Here is a 27,595-nt window from a genome sequence, read left to right on the forward strand (position 1 = left end):
GCCTGAAGCCAAGGTGGCATGAACATGTGGATGCGATGACTCACGCCTACAACTGTACGGGCCATGATTCCACTGGTAATGCTCTGAACTACTTGATGTTTGGCAGTTTGGAAGTGTTTGTTTCAGACTCTGTGCTTATGATTTCCATCTTTGTGCAGTAAATCTTAAGGCTGTGAAGTTTACACTAAAATGAGGTGTAGCTCCGTTAGGGAGGACAATGTTCATTCAACCCTGTTACAGGATGTGCAGTTTTTGAGACCTACTGTATATGGAAGACCTTTAGTGCGTAGATGATTCTGTAAACAGGATACCAGATGTATGACGTGCATTCTTTAAGTTTGTATACATTGTATCTGCTGGTACAGGCTGGTATTCCGGCCTTAGTTACTCCAGTTTTAAAGTCTTTACACTGGCTCCCAGTCAGCCTCAGAGGAGACTGTAAAGTTCTGCTGCTGGTTATAAATGTGTGAATGGGTTTGGTCCAGAATACATCAGTGAGATGTTAGTCAGGTATGAACCCAGCAGGTCTCTGAGATCTATGGACACAGGTCAGATAGTGGAGCCCAGAGCTCACAGTAACCATGGTGATGCTGTGTTTAGTTGTTATGCTGCAAAGAAGTGGAACAAACTGCAGCAGAGCTGAAGTCAGCATCACATGTGAACATTTTTAAATCAAAGTTAAAGAAACTTTTTTCTCTACTGTGTATGATTGAGAGAGAGATTTATGGTCATGATGATGATGTCATGATGATTTTAATTGATTTTACTGATGATTTTAAATGTTCTTATTGATTTTAAACAATTGAATGTTTTATCATGTAAAGCATATTGAGTTGCCTTAAGTTTGAAATGCGCTATATAAATAAATTTGCCTTGCCTTAGTTTTTATTTGATTAATAGATTGTTTTCTTCATACTAATGTACAGAGTAAGTTGATTCCTTATATGGTGATGAGCTAGTGTTAAAAACATACCCCTGAAAGAGATGTATACATTTTACCTTCCCTGAACCAGTTTAGAGCTTGCAACGATCCGTCCAGGTCCCTCTCTTTATTAACCTGTTGTTTGTATTAATAAACTACCTATTATTTACAATTTAATTTGTCCCAAAGACTTTTCCTACACCACCTGTTTTCTCATCATCCACACACAAGATGCTACAGTCCCCTGCATTAATTTATTTGCATTTGCTCCTCCCATTTTTTTGCTGCCCTTCTGTGATCCTCCAACATTACATATTATTATTATTACATATTCATCAGAGGGAAAAGCACTAAATGGATTGTGGCTCAATGTGACGAACACGTGCTGGTGGAGCCATTTCAGCAGCAGAAGGCGCTAGAGGAGTGGCTCCGCCCTAATTAGAGCTGTAATGAGCGCTTTAATCGCGCTAACGGCACCGCGCGGAATGAGAACAACTGTGGAGTTTACTGTTCTTTCATACCTTGTAATAACTACAAGCTGGTTTTTTTGGTCATTACATCTGCTCATCTCTACAATAAATGGATCGACATCATCACCTTTGGTTTTTAATTTTCTTTATTTTTTGGTTACAATAACATCCACTCGACACAACACACGTGAGCCAACGACAAAGTGCCATTACAACAGGGAGCCATTGCAAAAGAGTCAAAGAGCCACATGAGGCCCCAAAACCGCAGGTTGCAGACCCATGATTTAATTAATGATTAAATCATGTCTGATCTGGTTTAATTATAGGAAACAAACATCAACCATAACTTTATAAAACTCATTATCAGATATATATTTGGTCTTTCATGTGATTTTTTTTTAGAAAATGTATTTATAAATGAATTTCATCCAGTAACACTAATAGTGACCCACATGCACTAATGTAGTATTAAATATCAGTCCATGAGCTGAGTCAGCAGCTCTTGTAGCTTTTTAATGTGTGTTATTATATTAATGTTATTACTGAAGCACATTCTAGTGATTGCGTTTATAAAGAACTTGTTTACACTTTGTAATATATTGTTATATTACATTGTTTATCATAAAAAACCATCCCAGTGCATTATTCATATTTTGTTGGTTACAGTTAAAGCTACTGCGTTATTGGTGTTTCGTATAACGCGTTACACATTAAACATGTAAAGCTGAATCCTTTTTCCAGCCTCATAAAAAAACTCAGAATATTACACACTTTAAGGTGGAAATTTATTTCATTTAAATATAAATGTTTTAGTCTGTATCATCCATCCCTAGTCTGGAGCATTTAAAAGATTATTGCAACATAAAGCAAATAACTGTACCATTATTCATCCAATTAGTCCATTGTTTTAATATTTAAATCAACTATTAAAATAGATGATAGTTGCAGCTCTAGCCTTTAGTGTGTGTGACGCACCATTTAATGATCAATAAGGAACGATTCCGTATTTAAAAGGTCAGGTGGTGTCTCTACTTCTCACATTAGTTATGTGCTAATGGTTATTGTAAGTGGTAACAAAGTGTTGCTATGTGCTAAGCTAACAAACATGTGGGCGTGGTCTCTGGTCTGATGGTAAACAGAAACAAACGTCTTCCCGTAGAGAAGAAGCAGCCACACACGTGAGAACCTTAAAGACTTTATTTTTAGCACTATCAAAGGAAATCAAAGCAAACCAGACACTTTCTTCCCCGTGTGGACAGGCCACACCCACCTTAAGGCCACGCCCCCAACACAAAGTGCGTGTTCGCCCAGTTCGAGGAGCGTCCAGCAGAGAGACGACAGAGGGAATGTTTGATATCACTTTATTGTTTGGAAAAATAGACCTTTTACAAACGTCTTCGATTCTCTGAAAGCTTTAAACAGCAGAAAAGGCGCCCGACTTCTTCCCAAAGCTCCGCCTCCGTTTGGCACGCAGCCCAGGACACGCAGCAGCACCGCCGTTGGTCGCAGGACGGCGGCACGCTCTGCGGCGGGCGGTTACAGTGCTCAGAAGAAGAAACAATAAGAGCAACAAAAAAAGAGTTTCCACAGAAGAAGAAGAAGTCGTCCACCTCGGCTCAACGCTCCTCTGAAGTCTCTGATTGGTCAGATTCAGCCCCTCCCCTCGGCCATGTGAGGTGGAAGGAGAGCTGTCTGAGAGAGGTGGATTGTGGGAGGAGCCTGTCTGAGGGGGCGGAGTCAGTCCGGGGAGGGGTGATGTCATCTCTCGCTCGCTCACACATTTCTTTCTCTCTCTCTCACACACTCCGTTCATTCTGCGACCGACAAACACAAGAGTTCATTCCAGTGAGTCGTCAATGTGTTTACAGGCTGCTGCCATGGCAACCATCTGAGGAAAACACACAGAGAAGTTATTCAAAACATAAGAAAACATTAAATGACCATTAAAAATACATTATCACACACACTGTGTGTGTGTGTGTGTGTGTGTGTCGGGTCCCGCAAAATCCAGAGAAGTGTGTGTGTCATGGCGTAACCATGACGTTCAGCTCTGGGTGAATCAGACCCGTTTCTCTGTGACGGCGTAAAATCCTCCTGCCAGACTGATGACAGGAGGAGGAACCGCCGTCACCTCAGTGTGTGTGTGTGTGTGTGTGTGTACTAAACTGAATTTAAACAATGTTGAAATTTAAAATGAATGAAACTAAGTTATTGGGAGTAATAATAGATGACAAAGTTTGTTGAAGCCTCACATAAAACATGTAAAACAAAAACGATTTAAGTTTGTTTAGAAAACAAGAGCATGACTGAATAACGACTGTCTTCATTTACTGTACTTTTTAATTGTGATGCTTTATGCCACTGTGTTGAAATTAGGGGAAATGAATATAAAACAAAGATTGAGCCAATATTTACGCTGCAGAAAAGAACTATTAGGATAATAAATGACGTTGATACCGTGATTCTACAAATCAGCTTTTTATAAAATCACACATTAAAATTTCAGGATATTGTATATTCACAAACATTAGAAATTACGTTTTGAGTGGTAAAAAATTTAATTCCTGCTTGTATTCAAAATATGTTGAAACTATGGCAGGAGATTCATAACTTAAGGACATTCATAACTTAAGGACATTCATAACTTAAGGGAATTCATAACTTAAGGGAATTCATAACTTAAGGGAATTCATAACTTAAGGGAATTGCTGATGTTTTAAACTTACAAAGTCATAACAAATGTGCGTCATTTAAAATAATGGAATATACTAAACAATGAAATAAAAATGTGTATTTCTATGTCCATTTTTAAGAAGACCTTAAAATGTAAAATTATCAAAGTTTAAAATGAAATTTGATTTTCTATTTTTCAGAACCGATTCTGTGTTTTGTAATGATGTACTGATGTTTTATTGTGAAATATTTCGTTAATCCTATGATGGTACAGGATATTAAAAATTAGCCTTAGGGCTTCAGTTTATTCTTTTTTCAGCTACGTTTTGATAAATTCTGTTGGAAACAGAATGTTTTGTTTTTAAACTGAAATATAAGCATTAATGAATTAATACCAGGCCTGGCTCTTCAGCTTGCGGAGCTCCTTAGTGGCCCAGGTCGCCAGGGTTTTGGTCTTGTTGGTCTTGGATCTTCGTCCCTCCGTCAGCAGGTCGTTGATGAGCGGACGAACCTCCACCAGCTTCATCACGTCTTTCCCAAACGCCACGCACAGATCCCTGAGTGCACACGCACACACACTAGAATCTTTGTATTTCCTGAAGAACATGTGAGGATGAACTAGAGTACACTAAGACCACAAGACCAATATGTATTTGGCAATCGAAAAATAACCTTTATCTGGATTTATTGACAACTTTGTTATTTTTACCTATATCTCCTGTTCCTACACTAAAACATAGACACTTTAAAGCACTAGCTTGATCAACATTAAAAGGTTCAGTTAACTTAAAAAGTTCTGTATAAATCAGTTTTTTGTACGTTTACCTTCTTTCTGATGGAGGTTAGGACGATACGGCCTTTTTTATATCTTGATATTTTCATGCTAATCTTGATATTTTGTCGTTGCCTTGAGACGATGCTTTGATGTAGACAATCAAACCAGAATGAAATATATATATTGATGTATTCTCTGTGATGTAATTGAGGTTTTCTTTAACTATTATAGCAAAAACCATTAATATAATCAACCATTAAACCATTATTTTACAATATTTCATATCAGTCAGTTTAAGTCACATATGGAACAGAAACAAAGAAGCAGACATGCAGGAACTATTTAAAACTTGTCTCAACACACACTCTCTGAACAGCTGTGTGTGTTCAGGTTGGTTATAATGACGTATCCACTGAGAAATGTGCAGATTTCAACAACACGACTGCCTGTCATAACTTCCGTGTAAAGTCTGTTTGGTCTAAATTGCAAACAGTCAAATAAACATGATCAATAAAAAACTGTACGTTTCCTCAAAAGACAAATGCTCTGCACACAGAGGTGAGCTGTGTAGTCAAACAGATATAGATGGTGCACTAGCGCCCCCTCACACTCTGAGGTCAAAAGCTGAATAGGTTTTGTCTTCTGTGCAAACTTGAATGTGCCGTTTGGAAATAAAAATAATTAAAATAAACATTTTAAAATCACCAAATAAGTCCAAAAAAACAGATGCACACACTGTGGAAGCTGTTAAAAGTTTCAGGTCAAACAGACACCGCGTCAAGGAGAAATACACTCCACCCACAAAGACCTTTATTACATCATAGATATTATATAGTGCTATGCTATCTCTTAAATAAATATATGGATACTTATTAAAAAACTCGATATATCGCCCAGCCTTAATGGAGGTTTTATTTGATTTATTTCAGTCTACAGAATAAATAATGATAAATCAATGAATGACTGATTGTGATGTGCATTGTTTTTTTTAACTCTGACATATTTCTAGACGTTATGGTTTAAATAAAATAAGAAAAAAAATGGTGATAATGGTCAGAATCACAGTAGTTGTAAAATGAAAATAAGAATTAAAGGTTGTGGTGCCAGTCCTAGTGTTGACCCTGAACATGTATTTATACAACATATAAAGTTCTAAGTTGGTTTAAAATGTTGAACATGAAGAAAATGAAAAGTTAAAAGTAAAGCCCTAACCCTAAGCCCCGCCCCTTTACCCAATGAGTCCAGCTGCGTAGGCGACGACACCATCAGAGTGATCTTCATCCTCAGCGATGTGATGGATGAACGAGAGGATGAACTCCACCCTGGGCTGGACCAGCATCACATCAGCTACACACACACACACACACACACACACACACACAGATATATGAACACACACTCAGCATTGGAGACTGTTTCATAATCTGTAATTTACAAATAGACTGACACTGTGTGTGTGTGTGTGTGTGTGTGTGTGTATGTGTGTGTCGGGTCCCGCAAAATCCAGAGAAGTGTGTGTGTCATGGCGTAACCATGACGTTCAGCTCTGGGTGAATCAGACCCGTTTCTCTGTGATGGCGTAAAATCCTCCTGCCAGACTGATGACAGGAGGAGGAACCGCCGTCACCTCAGTGTGTGTGTGTGTGTGTGTGTGTCGTACGGTGCACGTTCTCCTGGTCTCCCTTCAGGCCTTGGATGATTCCGGTGTAAGCCTCTAAACATCCTTCCCTCAGCTCGTTCAGGTAATCCACCATGTCATAGTCCGTCTGAAACACAGCAGCAGACACTGAGTGTGTGTGTGTGTGTGTGTGTGTGTAGGGCAATATGCCTGAAATATGTATCATGATATGCGTTTCATATCAGTCGATATATTTATTGATTCTTTGTTTTTTTAACCTAAACTAAAAAACCTCAATTAAAAAGAAAAACTGTTAAATGTATAAATAGACAATAAATAAATGCTTTATCAAAGTAAATGTGCAACACATTTTATAAATAATCACTGCACACCTGACCAAACCAACAGCAGCGTATGTATTAATAACATTTATAATTACATTCTTTTCAAAGAAAAAATAACTAATAGTGTTTTTACTGTTTAATATAAACCAGGGTTTTTATTATCTGGTAATGAGTTATTAAAAAGTTATGGTTGATAAATATAATTAAACCAGATCAGACTTGATGATTTAATCATTAATTACTGAGAGCATTAATAACAGTATATTTAGAAGTAATAATCACAATAGTTAAATTACTGTCTAATGGGAACAGCTTTGTCTGTGAACACATGAAATATCATTAAACAAGTTTAGATGAACTACAGCTGGGCCTGTGGAACAACATCACACATTCATATATATCACATGAGTGGGGTGGACCCCCGAGCCACTAACCGAATTGTGCAACGCATATTTGTGATCTACGTTGAATGATCTTTAAAACAATACATCAACTATGTTCCATAAATTTGGAAATGATCAGAAATGTGGGGTGCCCCCCCCCCCCCCAATGGAGGAGTGCTAGCAAACGTCGTAACATTTGACTCGCAAATAAGTGTGAAATCGACTTCCATATACGGTTTTTTTCGGGGACCCCCTCAGGGACCCAAATCAAAAATTGTGCTTTGAGTGTCAAAGTGTACACATCTATAGATTGTAGCGACCAAATATCAGCCTGATCATTTAATATTATAAATAGTGTACACAACAACAACAAGAACAAAGTGAGGGGTGTTAGGAGTCCGGTAGCACGGCCTATAAATATGAATAGTGATGATGGTTTAATGCTAACATGTTAGCTTTTATCCTTCCATACAACAGTTAAAGCTGACCATTAATAAATTAGTGGCTCTTTGTGGTTTAATGACAGTAAGACGTGTCTCTCTGGTGGTTAGCGTTAGCATTAGCTCTTAGTCTAGTGTTGGTTGGTTAGCTTAGCATGCATCTCTCTGTCAACGTGTTTGTGGGAAAATTGGGTGGATTTGGTGGAGGATCTTGGAGTGGTTCACTTTGTGTGTGTGTGTGTGTGTGTGTGTGTGTGTGTGTGTGTGTGTGTGTGTACCTTGTCAACCTGAGCCTGTGAGGCTTGCTGCAGTGTGTCCAACACGATGTCCAGATATTTCTTGAACTCTCCCCCGATGGCGAGGGCGATGTCACCGAACACAGAGAGAATCTGAGGCTTCACCGAGCGATGCACGTTCTCATTCTGACACACACACACACACACACACTAGAGATGGAGTCCTCCTGCTCTGATTGGTTGATAAAGAGATGAACTCACCCCCAGATTCTCCAGCAGCAGCTGCATGATCTCATCACAGTGAGGAAGGATGTTGGACATCAGAGCTCTGCACAGATCACACACCAGGCCCACAGCAGCCAGACACACCTGCAGCATCATCATCATCATCACTATCATCACCACTACAGTCATCATTACTTGGTGTTAGGTTGGTTTTTTCCGTTTGGTACTAACTGATATGGATTCAGGGCCTAAACGCAGGCTTGTGACTGTGAGGGAGTGAAAGAGTTGGATATTTTCATGCAGAACACAACATTGTATGTACAAGAGCGTCATGGCTGCTTTTTAAAATATGATGCAGACCGAGGTGTAAAAGTGGGAATAACAGAACACATTAATTACATTAAATGTAAAAAAAATCGGCCAATCAGATCAGTGTAAAGCCTAATCATCACCATCATCAATAGTGATGCACTGAAACAGAATGTGATGACTCAGCAAACTGTGACTCAGCGCTCCCTACGTGTCTGATCACTAAAGCCTGTTCTAAGCAGAGGTTGAGACAGAGAACAGCGTGAAAACAGAAACGCTCACTCGTGATTGAAGTTTGTCACTTCGACACTGAGCTGTGCACGTGAACCGACGTGCATCGATCGCCTCCAAACTAAATCCAAGCTACGCGCCCGCAGCACAAATCAGGCTTTAGAGTCTGTGCCCCGCCCCTTTCTACAACTCACTGTGTGTCTCAGAGTTTATGTTTGTCATCACAGTCAGCGTGGTGCATGGTTTCTCATCATAGACACATGCGTGCACACACAGACACAGACACACACCTGATACTCAGCGTAATTCTTCAGTCCGATCACCAGGAAAGGTTTAAAGGCGTCCATGTATTTCTGGAAATCACTGCCCAGCACTGAAACACACACACACACTGAGACCACAGCACCTTCTGTACACGCAGACACACAGAGCGAGAGAGACAGAGAGAGATGCTTACCCTCCACCAGTGTGGACACCGCCATCAGAGCGTCCTCCTGAACGCCACCAGAACCCGCCGTGCTCTGGAACATTCTAAGCAGAGACGCCATCACCACGTCAGAGATCTGCAGAGCGTCCTCATGCTGGACCTTCCTCAGAACGTTCTGTGGACACAGGGGGTTATGGTAAGGAGCAGCACACACTGGGTCTGTGTGTGTGTGTGTGTGTGTGTGTGTGTGTGTGTGTACCTGTAGTGTTGCACACAGCAGTGACTGCAGGTCATTGAACTGGATTCTGTCAGACGTGCTCTGGATATGAGACTACAGAGAGACAGTTAAGCATTATTAATAAGGCTGATGATTAGTTGACATTATCCATGTCAGCTACAAAAAATTTGTTGGCACAGATTTTGTATCATTGACGGGTCGTTGAATCATGTAAAGTAATGATAAATCCAGCCCATGACCACTTCTTTCTTTCTGCTGCAGTGCCTTACACTGCCTGCTGGGGGCAGTGTGTGAAAAAACCTAACCAGACCTCAAGTTTCAAAAGCTTCAAAACTTTTCTGTGAAAACAAACTCCGAAGTTCAGCTCTCATTCATTAAAGACGACTACAGACATTATCTCCTCATCTACAACTCACTGTGTGTGTGTGTATATGGTTTCTAATCATACACACACATCATACCCGATACTCAGTGTAATAAGTTTTTCTTCTTTAAAAACCGTAATTTCCAGACTATAAGACGCTACTTTTTTCTCACGCTTTGAACTCTGCAGCTTAAACAATGACGCGGCTAAATTATGGATTTTTCCCGGTTTTATAAGCTTCGATGCCGCCACAAAATTTCTCTGTCGTTGCTATGACGACAAAATTGTCGTCATAGCAACGACACAGAGAAATGTTGTCAGAGAGAGAGAGAGAGATCCCACAGCAGCAGCATCAGTGTGGATACAGTAAAAGTCAGACAGTTTGTAATAATAACATAACAGCAGGAAGTTACCAAATCACCCTGATGGATTTGTCCAGAAGTGATCACGTCTGTATTCTGACTCACTGTGATCACTCTGTGGTAGTTCACAGTAAGAACAGATGAAGTGGTTTATTAGTCTGGTTACAGTAAAACGTGACCATAAAAAGCTGTAAATGTACTGATATGTAGACGTGGAGCAGTGAGGAGGAGACTTCATGTAGTAAAGGAAACTTATCAGTTTAAACACGGACATTTCTGTGAAACCTAACTTGAGTACAGCAGCCCGCCTACCTGCCCGTTCTGATTGGCAGAGTGGTCTGACAGGCACCCTCATCAGCCAATAGGGTGTGGCCTATATTAGGTTGTGGCATTTGTGTGGATTTTTCTTGCAGCCAATAAAACAGTGTGTTTTATAGCCTGGAAATTACAGTCACTAACATGTTGATGTTTGAAGTATTTTGTTTTAAGAGCGTATTTCTCCCCTTGTGTGACTCTCAGCACTGACCGACTGTAACATGAGCTTCTACAACTATTAATAATAATAATAATAATAAAAACAAAAATATAAGCGAGGACGCAAATGCTGGCCCGCATTGCATTAGCTTAGCATTACTTAACGTTAACATTAGCCTTACGTTACCCTAGCATTAACCTAACATTAGCCTAGCAATAGCATTAACCTAACGTTAGCATTAGCCTAACGTTAGCAGTAACCTACCAAGAGCTTAATATTAACAATGAAGTTGAAAAAAGTAGAAATAGGTTGAGGTAGTAACTGAACATGTTAAAGAATAGAATAAAATAGAATAGAAGGCTTTTATTGTCATCATACATAATGTACAATAAAATTAAAGGACAACTCTGGGGGTGGAAGAGTACAGTTAAAGAAAAAAGAGTAAATAATAAAATAAACAATAAGCTAATAAAACAAAAATAATAAAATTAAATATAATAAAAAATGTACAATAGGAGAGCATTATATCAGCAATGGAACCCAATATATACTGTATATTGAAGAGTGAAATGTAGAATGGTTTGAATCAGTTGCAGAATGGCTGGAGATGAAGGGGTTAAAAGTTCTAATGTAAGTGAATGGGAGCAGATAGTTGAGGAAACATCTATACATATAACAATATGTACAAGTTAAATTTTCTCATCTCTGCCATATTTCACACTGATTGTTACCGTGGGCAACCTGTAATACTAGACTTTCTGACCACGTCACTAACACCTCTTCCTTGTTCTGATATTCTTTATTCTGGTATTTCCTGCTCTGACGGAGCGTTCTGAGTGTGTGACGCTACGCTCACCTCCATCTGCAGCACCTGCTGCAGCCGCTCCATGATGACCAGGGTGGTTTTCTGTACTGCAGGGTAACAGTCCTTAGCACTGTTCTTTACGATCTCCATCAGAGCCTCGTACGCCGCGGAACGCAGGTTGTTCTGGTGACCGTCAGGTCTGAAACCGGTTATTAGAGTTCATTAAAACACAACAAAAAAACGCTTATCTACAACTCACTGTGTGTGTGTGTGTGTGTGTGTGTGTGTGTGTGTGTCTCAGAGGTTATGTTTGTCATCACAGTCAGCGTGGTGCATGGTTTCTCATCATAGACACAACGTATCTGATACTTAGTGTAATAGGTTTTTCTTCTTTAAATTATTAACATGCTGAAGTTTGAAGTGTTTTGTTTTAAGAGCTTAATTTTTCCTCTTGTGTGACTCAGCACAGACTATATTAATAATAAAAACAACAGCACTAATAATGGTGGAAACCTCTATACATATAATACATACAAATGGAACGAAACAGATCATTTGGTCCTTCTAAGGTTGTTTTTACTTTGGTTTAGTGGTGAACTGGTTCTGAATGAGTGGAAAACAGCTGAACGCACACTTCCTGTGTGTGTGTGTGTGTGTACCGGTCAGTAGTTTCCAGCAGCTTCTGGACAATGATCTCAAAGGATGAGGACAGGCAGTAGGTGCTGGGCTCCTCCTGGTCCTCAGCAGCATCGGTGGCTTCATACGCTGCCTCAGCCAGAGACGAGAACGCCTGAAACACACACACACTCAGTGAATGAGTGAGAAACACACACAGTGAATGAGCGTCTCACACACACACACACACACTGACCCAGCACACATTGGAGGCCACGCGAGGCTCCGCCCCTAGGCCTTCGATCAGACACTGCAGCAGTGGCACCAGGTAAACCTCATTGATGGCAGCCTCTGGCAGCAGCTCACAAATCCTGCCCACCGTCCACGCCGTGGTGTCCCTCACCACCACACTGGGGTCCTTCATCAACTCGATCAGAGTGGGCATCGCCTGCAGAAAGACGTATTTAGCATTATTAAGGATGCACTGATCAATCGGACAAACGATCTTTTCTACCGCCGTAAACGTCTTAAAGTCAGCCACTGTCCCCTTCTGCTATGATGTGACTGACAGGCCCCGCCCACCAGCTCATGTGTGCATGAACATGCCTCTAGTACGCAGGATAACAGCAGGAGCAGCCGTTAGCTTAGCATGTCAGCAGTTTTACACCAGTTGTTCACAGAGAGCATTGATCAGTGAAAAGATCAAAGTTACTACGAGAAAAATGATAGAGTTCATGGTTTGAATCTGAATAAAAAGCTTCCACTAATGTATAAGTGACTGTAATAAGTGTGAGAACAACTATAACCTGTCATGTTCATTCTGTTATTACACGTTGACTTATGAAAATGTTACACATGATACACTTTATTATTTCTGTAGAATGTTTGACTTCTAGCAAGTTATTTTTAGGATAATATTTTTATATTTAAATATCCACAAAGCTGCTGTATTTGGACATTTTCTATTTTTGCACTATAAGGAAACTTAAAACTTAGTGGTTTAAGATGTTTTGTTAGTTTGTCCTGTAGATTATTATTATTATATCATCTACCCCAAACCCTGTGATTTTCTTTATTTATAAAACTAAATACTGCTGACTGTGCACTTTATTTTAGTCAAAGAGCTGTAAAAGGTCTGCAGTGGAACCTGATGGACACGTTTATTTAGCTTTTAAAATGTGACAAATGAAAGATTAAAGGAAGTGATATAATTTAGTATTTTAGACAGTAATGTTCTAAACTTTTCATTTATATATGAGATAACGAGCTCATGTGGAGTAAAAACAATATGTTTGTATTGTTTCACAGGTATTGTTCATTGTTTTACAATAAAATTAGATATCAATTGGTGCACCCCTAATTATTATTATTGGTAACCAACGGTAACCAGTCACACAGAACTACACGGTGTGTTCAAAAGATGTGGCTTCCTCTTTAAGATGCACTGGTTTTTTTCAGTGCTCAGTTTGTTATGTGACCGCTAGTTTAGCATTAGCAGGTGTCTGAGTTTGATGCTAACTACGTATCTGTCCTTAAAAGCCTTTAACCGTGTGCTCCACTTTGTTTAGAGTCAATGATCAGAAAGTAAGTCACCATTTATCTGTTCTAAGTTCATGCTAGGTTGATATAAATGTATAAGCTAACAGTTATGGTGATGTCATGCTAACTCACTAATGTAACACTGTATGTTTGGAGTTTACGTTGCTGTAATCACTGTGGTGGAATATGGATTTAATCATCTTTTGATCCAGTCAAGGGTACCATTGCGTTGCACATTATTTCAGTTTAAATACAGGGTCATTTCTTTTCCATTTGGTTGTAAACTGGCGATAAATTGGAGTCATTGAGCCTTTTTAATGTTGAATTTTGTTTCGTTTGTCAGCTGTTCACAGCTTTTGTATTGGCTGTACAAATAATCGTTTATTTTCTCATGTTTGTGACAAATATTACTACTAGTAATCCTATAATCATTAATGCTACAGCATTAAAGGGATCCTCCACTGTTTTTACAAATGTGGCTTAAATACTTTAAAATGTCCATATTAGAAGATCTATGCCTGACAGAACACATTGTTTTGCACCATATTCATTTTATGAACTTTTAAAACAAGGACTACTTTACCTTGTGCGCCGCCATGCTGAAATGACATCATCGGTGATGTGCTAAGCCCCTTTCAGTCCATTGAGTCTATATGAGGTGAAGCATTCAGGATCATTTAGCAGCTTTTTCAGTCAGTCAATGTGAACTTATTGTTTACTGAGAGATGATGAATAAAACTGAACCTTTATTTAACGCACACCGAGCTCTTCTTCTCTCCTTAATGGTGTCTACAAAACAGCAGAGTGGGAACTGTCGCCCCCTGTGGCTATAGATTTTTTTGGGTCATGGTTTTAATCTTTCTCTCAGTAAACAAAACGTTTACGTCGAAAAACTTAAAGCAGAACAAGTTGTTATTTTGACTGAAAAAGTTGCTAAATGATCCTGAAGGCTTCACATCCACAAACATTCAAACACTAAAGTGGGTGAGAAAATAAATCCATGGAACAGGATTCTCTCCCAGAGATTTATTTTATTTGAACACAAATGAAACAATCTCGTATCAAACATTTGTACAGTTACTGGCTTTGTTACTGAACACCAGTGCTGCTGAGCTACTGGTTTTATAGTTTAAGTTTCCATCATGTGTCTTGTTTCAAAACAAACCTCAACCTTTCTTTGTTGATCTATGATATCTTTACCAGAAACTATTTCTTTATCCACAGTTTGTCTTTGTTCTCAGCTACACTTTCATCATAGAGTTGTTTTATTTTACTATGAGTTTTATTTTGCCAAGTGTTTTGAGACGACTGTTGTATTCTGCTCTATATAAATAAAGGTAAATTGAATAGAAATAACTGGCAAACATTAACAGGACTTACATAGGGAATTATAAAATACTTTTTAATGTTCTCCAAACTCAATTTTTTTTCTTTTAATTCTGTGTTTTCCACATTTTTTTATTTTGTTTTTATTTTTTGAAAGAAATGTCATTTCTTTTCAGAAAATATTGGTTTTCAACTCCTATGAGTAAACAAAATGAAGAAAACCATAATTAAACAGAAATGTATGTCAAAATAAAAGTCATTTAAAACCATGTGTAAACTCTAATTAAAAGGTAGTTATAGATTGTACTGATATGGATTATTCTAACTGCTTTTTTTCATTATTTATAATAGGTCATAAAGATGTATGAATGACAGCAGCATTAATGTCACTATATTTCCTCTCAGGATCAATAGATTACTGAATCTGATCAGATTTACTAAGTTTGATCAACTTAATTTAAATAACCTCATTTAAATGATCCTGATATTATTCCAATATAAATAGACATCAGTTATTTCACCACTAGGGGTCAGAATATTAGAAACTATCAAGTTATCAATAATCTACGATGTTTCAGACTCTATAATCTCTAGAATCAGTCTCGTCCATAAAAACAACTTGTTCCCACAGATCTTCTATAGCTCTGATGAGATGTTCATATTAAACACTGAGCAGGTGAAGCTGAGGCAGCTAAGCCCCTCCCTCCCTGTTTGCAGCTTCACCAGAAATGGGCGGAGCTTCACAGACACTAATGTTAAGCAGAAACTGCTCAGCTCTGTGTTTAGGAATGTGTGATGAGTTTCAGTTGTATTTAATTTTTTTTGCAGTTTATTCAGTGTGAGTGGCAGATTAGACATGTATAGCTCTGGAGTGGGAGGGGTGAGGGGCGGGGGGATTAATGACCGGCCCCTTCATGATGATGGCGTTTCATTCACATTATGTCACCTTTAGTGGATTCAGTTTTTAATGGTCGATGAAATGATTCCATAACGTGATAGATATAGAGCCCTACATACCTAATAAGTGTCTGTGTGTTCTCCTGTTCAAGTGAAATCACTCTAGTCCAATCATGTGACCTGTTCCAAGCAGATCCGTACGGAGGGCTACGCACTCACATATTAGTCCTCCGCAAAGGAATATGTAGAAAATGACATCCGTTTGCGTATGGAAGATGATGTGGAACAAATCGAGCAAGGAGTAATAAACAACCTATGATGACAATAATGTGTTTTGTTAGACATTGATCTTCTAAAAAGGACATTTTAAAGATTTTAGGCCACGTTTGTAAAAACAGTGGAGGATCCCTTTAATGCTACAACTAGCATTCAATCTGCTGTTAGCGGGAATAAAAACAGCTGAACACTCCATCTCTTCATTCCTGTGCCCTGATCAGCATCCCATCCAGTTTGCCCTCTTAAAACCTAAAACAACGAGATAATCCTAATTCTTGTCTTTCACTGTGGGTAGTGGGTAACTGGGGGGTAACTGGTGGTCAGACTGACCTGGATAACTAGTGGTTTGAGCTGGTTGGGCTCCGGTCCCTCCAGGATAGATCCAAAGGCCATGACGGAGGCGTCTCGGTAGCGCCAGTCGGGGTGTTTGATGTGCTCTTTGATGAAGGGCAGCACGTGAGGAACCACGTCATCCTCGCAGCACGTGGACAGCAGCATGAGACACACGCCCGCCGCTTTGCACGGGTTCCAGTCATCATCATCATCGTTCTCGTCCTGTGGACACGTTCAGAGTGAATTAGAAATTACCTCTGACCTCAGGGCGGGGGAAGGGGGCGTGGACCACCAACCTGTTTGATGAGAGTCTGGGTGAGGATGGGGACCAGATACTGCAGCGCGCCTTTAGCGTAGAACTTACTGGTGTGCTCGGGGGGGCGTCCCTGCTCTGAGGCCTGAAGAACACACAGAGGGTTTAAAGTTACCTCATTACTTTATTACATGTGTAACAGTTACTTTATTACATGTGTAACAGTTACTTTATTACATGTGTAACAGTTACTTTAATAGATATAAACAACAGAAATTGATTAAAAGTTTAAATATACAGTGGACAAAAACAGACAGAAAAAGCGGTAAAAAGAGTTCAAAGTGTCAATATTGGAACTATTAATTTAAACTGACAAGAAGTGTCAGAAATGAGAGAAATGTAGCAAAAATACATTAAAAGGAGCAAAAATGTCAAAAAAGTGATGAAAATAGGTTAAAATATGGTGAGTTTGGGGGAGTTGTAGAAAAACGGTAAACATAAGTGGGATAGCGTTTTAACTAAAGTTCAAACCTCTGAAGCCTCGATAGCCAGATCCATCTCCTCGTCACACACGTTGGACCAGAACTCGATTCCTTGCAGAGCGACTTCATCGATGTCGCTCTTCATCGCCTCCACCGTGATCTGAGAACATCATTATAATTAACACATTGGATAAAAGGTCTAAAGTTACATCAATGATTCCTGTTTTAAGTGATGCACTGACACTACATCTGAGAGGCTTTTATTTTGAAGGGCGAGGCCTCACCGCAAACAGAGCAGCTCCCATGTATGTCTCCATGTACTGATAGTACAGAGACATGATCTTCACCAGGTTCTGCAGAGCCGCCACACGCACCTGGAAGCAGCACAGGTAGAGGTCAGAGAGCAGACGGGGGCCGGGGTCAGAGGTAAGGGTGTGTTCAAGGACTCACTCTGGTGTCAGGACACTGGGTAGCTTCACACACAACCTGCATGATGAAGTGTCTCTCCGTCTGTCAGAGCGAGGAGAACAGATCAATAATGTGTGGTGGATCACTTCAGATGTGAGAGCTAAACCCACAGCCTCCATCCAACCTAACCACGTTAAAGCTCCTCCTCTTGGCTCCATGTCTGCATACCACTGCTCCTCAGTTACAGCAAGCTCAAGATGCTAAAGAAGCTAAAAGGATCAGTGTTTAACTCATCCCTTACAGTTCTCATCAGGGTCAATTATATTTGTATAATTGATAATTAATTACAGTTATTGCATATTTTAAAATCTGTTGCTGTTGTCATCATAATTAATTTGTAATTGAGTTCAGATGTTTCAGATCAAGCTTTACCACATTTTACCATTTAAAAATAAGTAAATATACAGAGACAAAAAAGGCTCAGACGCCCACTACAAAAATATTGAAAGCTATATTTTCATTGATTGATTGATTTTATTTCTGTGTCATGCACACAATGTGTCCAACCCTCATGGGTTTATAAAATACCAGTAGTTTACATTAACATTTCATAACAGTACAAAGTTACAGACTCCCGGTACAGTTTTATCTTAAATAACGTGTTACGTCTTTTTTCTGAGGAAATAAAATCTAATATGACAAATGTTTTATCTTTAAGTTTTTTGTAATCATCTAACCAAAATAATCTATGTAAATTGAAGAAATTTTTTTTAAAAAGAACATCCTTTATGTTATCATACAATGGACAGTAAAATGAAAAGTAAATCTCATTTTTTATTTCATCTCGATGACAAAGTAAACTAACTGGGTGTTCCTCTATGTGCACATAGGGATCTTTGTCTTTTGGTTAAATTAAACTTAACATAAGTTTTTAGCCTGTAGCAATCTTTAATGAGACTATACGTTCTTAGTTTACAACATATGTTAGACCATTTCTCTCTGTACATAAACATATTACTCTTAACCTCCTGGACATTATATATTAACTTATTTAGAAAAATAAAGGACAAATTCATACGAAATAGACATTTTAACTCATTTGCTTAAGGGTGACAATGACAGGTAACCTAATAAAGTATCTGATCCAATCCCATATCTCCATTCACAGTGAGAAGTGCTGTTCATTGATGGACTCTTTGATGTACAGAATTACAGCTTTGATGTTCCTGGAACCCCCAAACCCCAGAAACATAACCAGACACTGGACACACAATGCTTACCTTTAACAGACCCCAGAGCTCCATCACTGACTGAGTTAGAACACCTTCAGCTTCTTTAAATCATATCTTTGTTTAACGTGAAGCCAAGATATTTGTATTGATCAGTATATGATAGCATATCCACGTAGAATAATATTCCAATAATCTGATCATCCACTTTAACTCCAGCATTAGGTTTTAATCTGAAGAACTAAATCACTGATAAAAATAAAAAACAATGTTGGAGACAAAATGTCTCCTTGTTTCACACCAAAGAGTTGGAAGAACCATCCAGTTGTGTTCATTACCCTGAACACAGACAACAGCTGGTTGTAAAGACACTCCCATTCACACCAGTGCTTAACTAACGGTATACTGTAGGAGTTCTTTATTTATCATCAATACAACAGACAAATGTTGATTTCTTGTCCTTCATTCTCACACGTATTATTGTGGTGACTATATATATATATATATACACACACATACATGATCAATACATGCTCAACTTCAACAACAATTTGCTCATCCACCACCACACCTGTTCTGTCAAGGTGGTCAACTATCCTACAGTTTAAAATAGAACAATAATAAGACTTATACCTGAGTGAAATCCTAGGATCATGTTTCTGAACATTGGTTTAATGATAGTTTTGTGCCACTGAGTGGGAATCATGTCATTCTTAAAGCAGAACTGATCAATAACTCATAGTATACTGAATAACTTTAAAGACTTTAGCAATTCCTTTGAAATGTCATCAATTCCAGTAACTTTTTTCAATTGGCATTTATGTATTATGCTTTTTACCTCCTCTCATTGATTAACAAGGTAACTAATAGATAGGAAATATTAGAGAGATATACATTAGTTTTTAATATATTTTACAGCTGGTTTAGGATCTGTTAGCATTAGAGTGTGTGTGTGTGTGTGTGTGTGTGTGTGTGTGTGTGTGTGTGTGTGTGTGTGTGTGTGTGTGTGTGTGTGTTCACCTCCTTGTCAAAGTTGGCCTTGGTGAACTCCAGTGAGTTGAGCAGAGCGTTGGTGGCGGCCAGCTTCACGTTGTTGCTAGGCTCTTCCTTCCTCATGCCCTGGATGATGGCCGTGAGGATCTGGTTGGCATTTTCCTGCAGCTGCTCAGGATCCTGAAGGCAACACCAACAAGGACATTCCAACCTGCTGTGACCTTTGACCTCTCAGGGCTTCTTCTGTCCTCTAACGCTTTACATTCTGCTCACATATCCATAATTCATCGAATATGAAGACTTGATACTTTTACTTTGAAGGGGTTTCCAACGGTGGGTCACAGCCAGGGTTGGGTCAATTATAATTGTAATTGCATAATGGATAATTAATTACAATTATGGTGTAGTTATAATTGTAAATTTTATAATCTGTTGCTGTCGTAATCAATCAAATTGTAATTGAGTTCAGATAATTTACTTTGTAATTGTCATGAAAATTCTAAAAAAAAAATTGTCAATTGTAATTGAACGTGAAACTGGTGAACCATATGACAGTTCTATACATATGTAGATAATTATTAAAATGTTTCATATCAAGCTTTCACACATTTAATATTAAAAATAATGATTAAATCTAGCAGTATACTAACAAAATATTAAAACCTGTATTTTCATTGATTAACAAGGTCATCAATAGATAGGAAAGATTAGATGATAGATATTCCTTTTTAGTGTATATTACAGCTGATTTAGGACCCGTTAGCATTAGAGATGCTAACAGAAAGCTAACAAAAGAGGTAGTTTAACTTTCATTAGGCTATTTATTTCAGACTCAGTAATTGTGTTTGAACTTCAGTAATTGAGAATATAATTGTAATTGACTTTCTGAGAATAACATTTTTTGTAATTGGAAAAAATGTCAGTCACTGTAATTGTAATTGGGTAATTGTAACTGAAAAATGGTCACAGCCAATGATGAACACTATCCGTTTGTTTACAGTGTGATGTCATAAAGAAGGGGAGGAGCCTCACGATGTCCTGGCAGATGTATCCGATGGCCTCCAGCGTGGACTCCTTCATGTGCTCCGTGCTGGCAGGGTCCGTCACGTTGGCCACCAGCTGAGGGATGAGCTCCGGCCACTGGTTGACGGGGATCTCTGCACAGGCGATACCAGCCACGCACTGGGAGGCTGAACTGGGACGGTACGTCTCCGTGCCCAGAGTCTGGAGAACCTGCAGGAGGAACCGCGTTACACAGCGCCATCTTTCCCTGCTCACCTGCTGCATACCGACTCGTGACTCACGTAGTTCTTGATCTCGCAGCGAGCGTTGGCGTCGATGGCCAGCCATCTCTGCTGGTACTGCGTTTTAACGTCAGGGTCTTTGGACGTCAGAGAGTTCTTCACCTGCAGGCCGGCGGCCACACGAGCTACCTGCGTGTTCCCAGGATTCGCCAAAACACGAGACAGCTCGACCAGGAAGGTTGGCTGAGGGGGTGGGGGTGGGGGGATAAGATATGGATTTTTAACTCGTAACTTAGATTCATTTCAACAACAGAAATCAAGAAAAGCTGCTTTTAGAAGAACGCTGCCCTAATACACCTCAGACACTAGAGGGCAGCAGCTCACTATAGATCTAAGTGTTGTTCATCTATATCAGCGCTAGGCAATCACAGGGCGGCCATAAAAATGTGTTTGATCAGAAGGTCACATGATCAACATTCATGTCAGCATTTAGAATAATGACCATATCTGAGCATTAATACAGAAAAGCACAGAGTTTTTATAGTAATAGTGTGTTTTTCTGTCATTCTGTGTATGTTTGTTGTTGTCTTGTTCATTGTGGGGCACTTTGTGCATTTCTGTTGTCCTCTTGTGTATATTTCCTGTAAAATATATGTTTTTTGGAGTCATATTGTGTATTTGTGCTGTCATTTCTCTGTGAGGTGAATGCACCAATGAGCTCCTCTGGAGTGCGCATGGTCCGTGAACAGAGCCAGACATAACGAGTCGATCACTGAGTTCACGCTCACATTGAGAGCAGCAGTAAAAAGGTAGAATGTGCTGAGCTCAGCAATAAAGCGTACACACTCATCAGAACCATCATGGAGGGACCAGAACTGATGGACTATGATACCAGGACAGATGTTCAGCTGTGGTTCTACCAGTGCAGGGGTCTGCAACCTGTGGCTCTGGAGCCTAATGTGGCCCTTTGACTCTTATACAATGGCTCCCTATAGCTTTAAAAAAGGCTATTAATGATTAATGACAAAATAAAGTCAAGATATAATAATTTGTTAACCTAAAATAAATCACGTTGTACAATGACTCAGCACATTCCTACTTCACCTCCTACAACATCTACAGACCATCAACTTTCCTGCACCTGTGGCTAACCTTAAGTTTTAAATCCCTCAGAGACAAAAACTGCCACGTTTTAATTTTGATCTTTATTTACATTGCACGCCCATTTAAAGCAGTTGAACACAGACATTGCGTTTCTTCAAGAAACTCATTTAAATACATTTGACCATTCAACACTTAGGGGTGGATGGGTGGGGCAATTATTTCATTCAAATGTCTATTCTAAATCTAGAGGTACAGCCATTTTAATTAAGAAGACGGTCTCTTAGTGTGTCGGGGGTAGAGGCTGATATATAATCATAGTTATAATCATAGTGGGTAGACTAAATGACACTCCTGTTGTTCTAGTAAATGTATATACCCCTAATTGGGATGACCATACATTCTTTAGACTCTTTTCTCGTACACCAAATATAGATACACATCATCTCATTCTGGGAGGTGACATTAACTGTGTGCCATCACCATCACTGGACCACAGCTCAGCCAAAACCAAAAAACCACTCATTCAACTGTTCATCATAGGAATGGGATCCACACAAGGTTCCTGCTGCTTAACAGAAGGTTTTCCTTGCCGCCATGATGAATTCATGTTGGGTGTGGGATACATATGTATGTGTATATACGTATATATGCATATGTGTGTATCCATAAAATGAAGAGTCCGTCCTTAAGACTGCTCTACTGTAAAGTGTCTTGAGATACCATTGGTTATGATTTGGCGCTATACAAATAAAGATTGATTGATTGAAATGGTTAACAAGCTCCATAAGACTTATGGAATAAATCATGTTCCAGAAATCCTGACCAGAGAAGTTATTCCTTTTATTCATCAGCACATGACACATTCTCACATGACTTTTTTCTTAATAATTTCCTTCCACTCATCACCAAGTGTAAATATCAGGCAATAGTGATCTCAGATCATGCAAATATGTCAACCTCAAGCAACAGGTACCGACCATGGAGATTTAATACGCTTTTGCTTTCTGATGCAGAGTTTATCAAATTGATCTCAAAACAAATAGATGAATACTTAATACATAACAGGACCCCAGGAGTATCCTCTCGTCTCATTGGTTAATCACTAAAAGCTTATCAGAGGCCAGTTCATAGCGAATAGCGCTAAAGTAAAGAAAACTCAACAAGAGCGTTTCAACAATATTGAAAGTGACATTTTACGACTCGATGTTTTGTCACACTCTTTCTCCTCTGAAATATTTAAACAACTCTTCAGACCAAATTTAATTTGATAACTACAAAACTAACTGAAAACATTTTAAATAAATCAAGACATAAGGTGTATGAACATGGTGAAAAAATTAGGAAAATTTTAGCTCATCAATCGCGACAGCAGCAGATTGACTACTCTATTCTTGCAATTATTAACAAACGTGGTGAACTTAACAGAACCTTTAGAGATTAATAATGTTTTGGTGGTTATTACACACAACTATATACTTGTAAGTACAGTGGGAACAGATTGCAATTTGACTCCTTTTTTAGTAAATTTGGTCTCCCCACTGGGTGATAAGTCTGCACAAGAGTTAGAGAAGCCCGTCTCTAAAAATTAATTTATGAATGCTGTTATTCTCTATGCAACGCGGGAAGGCTCCTGGCCCAGACAGCTTTCCAAGTGAGTTTTTTTAAAGCATTCTCGACAGAACTGTCACAAATTTTGCTTTTTGTTTATGATGAATCTCGATTTCTGTTATATCTCTGATCAATAAGAAAGGTAAAAGTAATCATTTCACTGTTAAATGTGGATAGTAAAATCTTTGCCAAAATATTAGCATGCCGCCTAGAAACCATTGTACCTTCAGTGGTATCTGATGACCTGACGAATGTTCGTAGGCTTTTAAACATTCTTCATTATCCCACTACACCAGAAGTGGTTCTCTCGCTGGATGCAGAAAAAGCATTCGATCGGGTGGAGTGGGATTACCTTTTCTATACTCTGAAGAGATTTAGATTTGGTGTGAAGTTTATATCTTGGATTTGTACTTTATACTCTTCGCCTGTTGCTGTAGTTTGTACAAATAGTAATCAGTCACATTTCTTTAAACTAGAGCACAGAACTAGACAAGGCTGCCCCCTGTCTCCCCTATTATTCTCTCTAGTAATTGAAACCCTGGTGGCCGCAGTACGCAATGACGTTTGTATTAGGGGTGTGCAAAGACAACATTTTGAACATAAAGTGTCCCTTTATGCAGATGACACTTCTGTATTTGTCTGAGCCACTTCAAAGCCTTCCAAGGTTACTTGACCTTTTGGATGATTTGGGGAAAAAAAAAAATCGGGTTATAAAGTAAACATGCAGAAGAGTGAGTTTAGGCCCATACATTTTGAAGCACAACAGAATATGTTGCGGTCACTCCCATTTAAACTGAGTAAAGATAAATTCAAATACCTAGGTGTATGGAGAACAAAAAATTACAAACACATGTATAAGACAAATTTTATCCCACTACTAGATTCTATAAAGCAGGACTTTGAACGCTGGAATACATTCCCATTATTAGGGGGCAGAATAAATATTGTTAAAATGAATATTTTACCCATATTTTTATATCTATTTCAATCTGTACCATTATTTTTAACAAAATCATTTTTCTCACACAGACAAGTTAGTATCATCACTTATATGGAATGGAAAAAGCATCTCAAAAAATATTTTGCAGCGACACCAGGAACGTGGAGGATTCTCACTTCCCAATTTCCAATATTACTATTGATCATCCAGTATCCACTAAATGCTATATTGGCCTCATTCTTTACACAACAGTAGTTTTAAATGGTTGATACTTGAGAACATGTCATGCAGATCTACCTCTTTGCTTTCTTTGCTGTGTTCAAAGTTACCTCCCCCTCAACCTTTATGAGAATTTTCCACAAATCCATTTGTTAAACATTCTTTCAAGATCTGGACTCAATTCAGAAGAAGTTTTGGTTGAAATCTGTCAATTTACGCTCCTGTAATGCAAAACCATATGTTTGTCCCTTCCATTATCGATGACTCTTATGTAGTGTGGTTTGCACATGGCCTGAGGACACTGAAGGACTGTTTACCTCATTTAAACAAGTGAAAGTGATTTTTCTAATTCATGATTCTCATTTCTTCAGACACCTTCAGCTTCACTTAATCACTTCCCATCACGACCACCTGAAGCACTCTTTGAAAACAACTTGGACTTGTATTTACATATATGATAATAAAGTATAATATATATTCTATATTAAATATATATATATAGCAGTGTTTGTTTTAGCTGTTATATAGTTGGAGAGGGAGGAGCTCACATTCTAGAAGGCGTGTTAGGTGACGTCACCTGCCAATGTTTTAAGCTGACATTTTATAAAATATGTAATAATAAGGGAGGAAACAGAACTTTTCACACTTTGTTCCTCTGAATGAGGCTAAAGGATGTTTATCACTGTAGATAAACCATAAGAAAGTCATTTATTCATCATACCTCACCTTTAATGTACTTTAGGTTATTTGGAATGTATGTTTTGTTTTATTTGAAGGGTTAATATAATAATAAACTTTGTTGTGCTTTTTATAAAAAGCAAAGGCTACTGGAATATTGAATAAATGTCAGAATATTGAATAAATGTTTACTTTCTTTAAAAAAAACATGTTTAAAAATGTATTCCACGTCATTTATGCACTGTTAAAAACTTAACAGCATTCAATATTTGGTATTCCACCAAGTGTTTATATTTTATTCAGCTTCGGCCTCAAATTTTCATTTCGGTGAATCCCTAGTGATTAGACACTATCGTGTGTACATTGGATTCTCTATGCAATCTAGACCTACGCTAATGCTAACCAAACCTGTTCGCCTCAGTATGATATCATCAAACCTCCAGTACAAAAATGAGCTCGGCAATACATCAAGATATATTGAGTTTTATACTTTGGAGATATAAAAAAAAATTACAATATTACCTACATCGACACATATAGTTATTATAGCTTATTTTGTTTTCAAATACTTGCTTTAGGAGTCGCTGCTTTCACTACTTCTCAGATCATCATAAGAAGCAGTTTGATGGATTTCTGAGTGCATCCTAACACAGACCATCCCTTAAATCACACTACAGAACTCACTCACATGTGCTGTCCCATAGAGGAGAAGTGGCAATTAGCCTGTGTGGCATTTGGATCATTAAATTTAACACAGAATTGTCCTTTTGGTCAGATTTCATTTGAAATAAAATTGTCAAAATTTATATTGTAACGTATATCGTCTTTTTGAGAAAAACTATTGAGATATGAGTTTTGATCTATGTCGACCAGCCCTAGAAAAAGATATTTATCATGAGCTAATGTGACTGATGTGCATCAGAGATTAGTGTGTGTGTGTGTGTGTGTGTGTGTGTGTGTGTGTGTGTGTGTGTGAGAGAGAGAGAGAGAGAGAGAGAGTTCGGACTCACCAGGTTCTCTATCGCCGCCTGTTCCAGAAACTTCTGAGCCGCCTCCAGTTCATTTCGATCTGTGGGGTCAGGGTCAGAGGTTACTCCCTAGTGTTAGCTCGATGCTAACCCACGCTATTAGGTTGATGAGCGGCTCTGCTCCCTGTTAACAGTCTCACGTGCGCACTCTCCCTCCCACGGATTCGAACCCGCAGCCCGGGCTGACAGCCTCTCAAGCCCGGCAGCACGCGTGTTAGCACGCCGGGCGGCACACGCTTTCTTGGGCCCGGGAAAAGTTAACCGATGCCGTAATGGAACAGAGGGAGGTCGGACTGAGGTGTGTCAGTAAAGCTCTCACTCTGGCCCGGGGCCTCCGTGTGATGACCGTGGAGTTTGGGCGGTTCTAACACGGGGAAGGAGCTCGGCAGGCGGCCAGCGGTTTGAATGGTACCGGCTAACATGCTAACGGAGCGGCTAGCTCAGGCATGGGCAGGGTCGGAGCTCCGCGGCAGCTTCGAGCTGCGCAGACACCGACTACACATCCTGGTACCACCGCTGTTTAATGACACCGGAAACAGAGAAGCACTGACGGTGTGAGGAGCGGTTACGTCGGATAAAAGTTACCGACACGCCCGGTGCTCAGCGGCTAGGCCGCGGCGTTAGCTCGGTTAGCGCTTCGCATCCTCCCTCAAACTTTCACCGGCTCACCGGAGCGGCCTCCAGCCGCACAGACAGCCCTGCTGGCCTCGGGACCGATAGCCCGGAGGTCCAGCCGGGCTATGAGCGCTCCAACCCGGCCCGTTCTCACCTGGAGAGACAGTTTTTTCCAGAATCGTGATGAGCTCCATTCCGTCCCGCGGCTGCCGTTCGGCTTCACTCGGACTTCCTCGGGATAGTTTCGGCTTCAGTCGGATCCTCGGCTGTTGTTCGGCTTCACTCGGACTTATCCGGTTGCCGCGCGGCGCCCACAGCAGCGAACCAGGTGTTAACGGAGCTCAGCCGGTACCGGACAGGTTGTTTTTTGGTACCGGACGGGTTCGGCCCCTGCGCTTAATCAATGTGACGTCACCAACTCCACCGCCGCCCGGTCAGCGCGTGCTGTTGGAGGGAAAAGGGCGCGCGCCTCTCACAGAGGAAGGATATTACGTCTAACGTGCTGCGTTCG

At 39.5% G+C, this 27,595-nt stretch overlaps 1 protein-coding gene and 2 non-coding genes across 4 annotated transcripts; all 3 read right to left on the reverse strand.

Moving 5' to 3' along the window:
- Positions 1-2,574: 2,574 nt before the first annotated feature.
- kpnb1 (karyopherin (importin) beta 1) lies at positions 2,575-27,595 on the reverse strand. 2 transcript variants are annotated; one of them, XM_028454786.1, is made up of 22 exons: positions 27,239-27,595; positions 26,452-26,510; positions 20,953-21,135; positions 20,681-20,881; positions 19,676-19,828; positions 17,469-17,528; positions 17,303-17,392; positions 17,068-17,178; positions 16,580-16,681; positions 16,281-16,505; positions 12,169-12,360; positions 11,957-12,087; positions 11,349-11,496; positions 9,313-9,384; positions 9,084-9,228; positions 8,917-8,999; positions 8,123-8,230; positions 7,904-8,047; positions 6,501-6,606; positions 6,073-6,187; positions 4,461-4,622; positions 2,575-3,206 (listed from the first exon to the last, which is right to left on the reverse strand). In XM_028454786.1, coding segments are annotated over exons 1-22 (2,631 nt in total). In that variant the 5' UTR covers positions 27,279-27,595; the 3' UTR covers positions 2,575-3,205. The 2 variants fall into 2 exon arrangements, with proteins under 2 accessions (XP_028310587.1, XP_028310586.1); XM_028454785.1 differs by having other exon boundaries at positions 2,575-3,280.
- On the reverse strand, positions 3,379-3,522 carry LOC114469098 (small nucleolar RNA SNORA79). The gene has a single exon (XR_003674723.1). It is a non-coding gene; the product is annotated as a small nucleolar RNA SNORA79 (small nucleolar RNA).
- On the reverse strand, positions 6,323-6,466 carry LOC114469099 (small nucleolar RNA SNORA79). The gene has a single exon (XR_003674724.1). It is a non-coding gene; the product is annotated as a small nucleolar RNA SNORA79 (small nucleolar RNA).

The sequence above is a fragment of the Gouania willdenowi genome, chromosome 8 (genome assembly GCF_900634775.1).
Source record: "Gouania willdenowi chromosome 8, fGouWil2.1, whole genome shotgun sequence".
Classification (NCBI taxonomy): Eukaryota; Metazoa; Chordata; class Actinopteri; order Blenniiformes; family Gobiesocidae; genus Gouania; species Gouania willdenowi.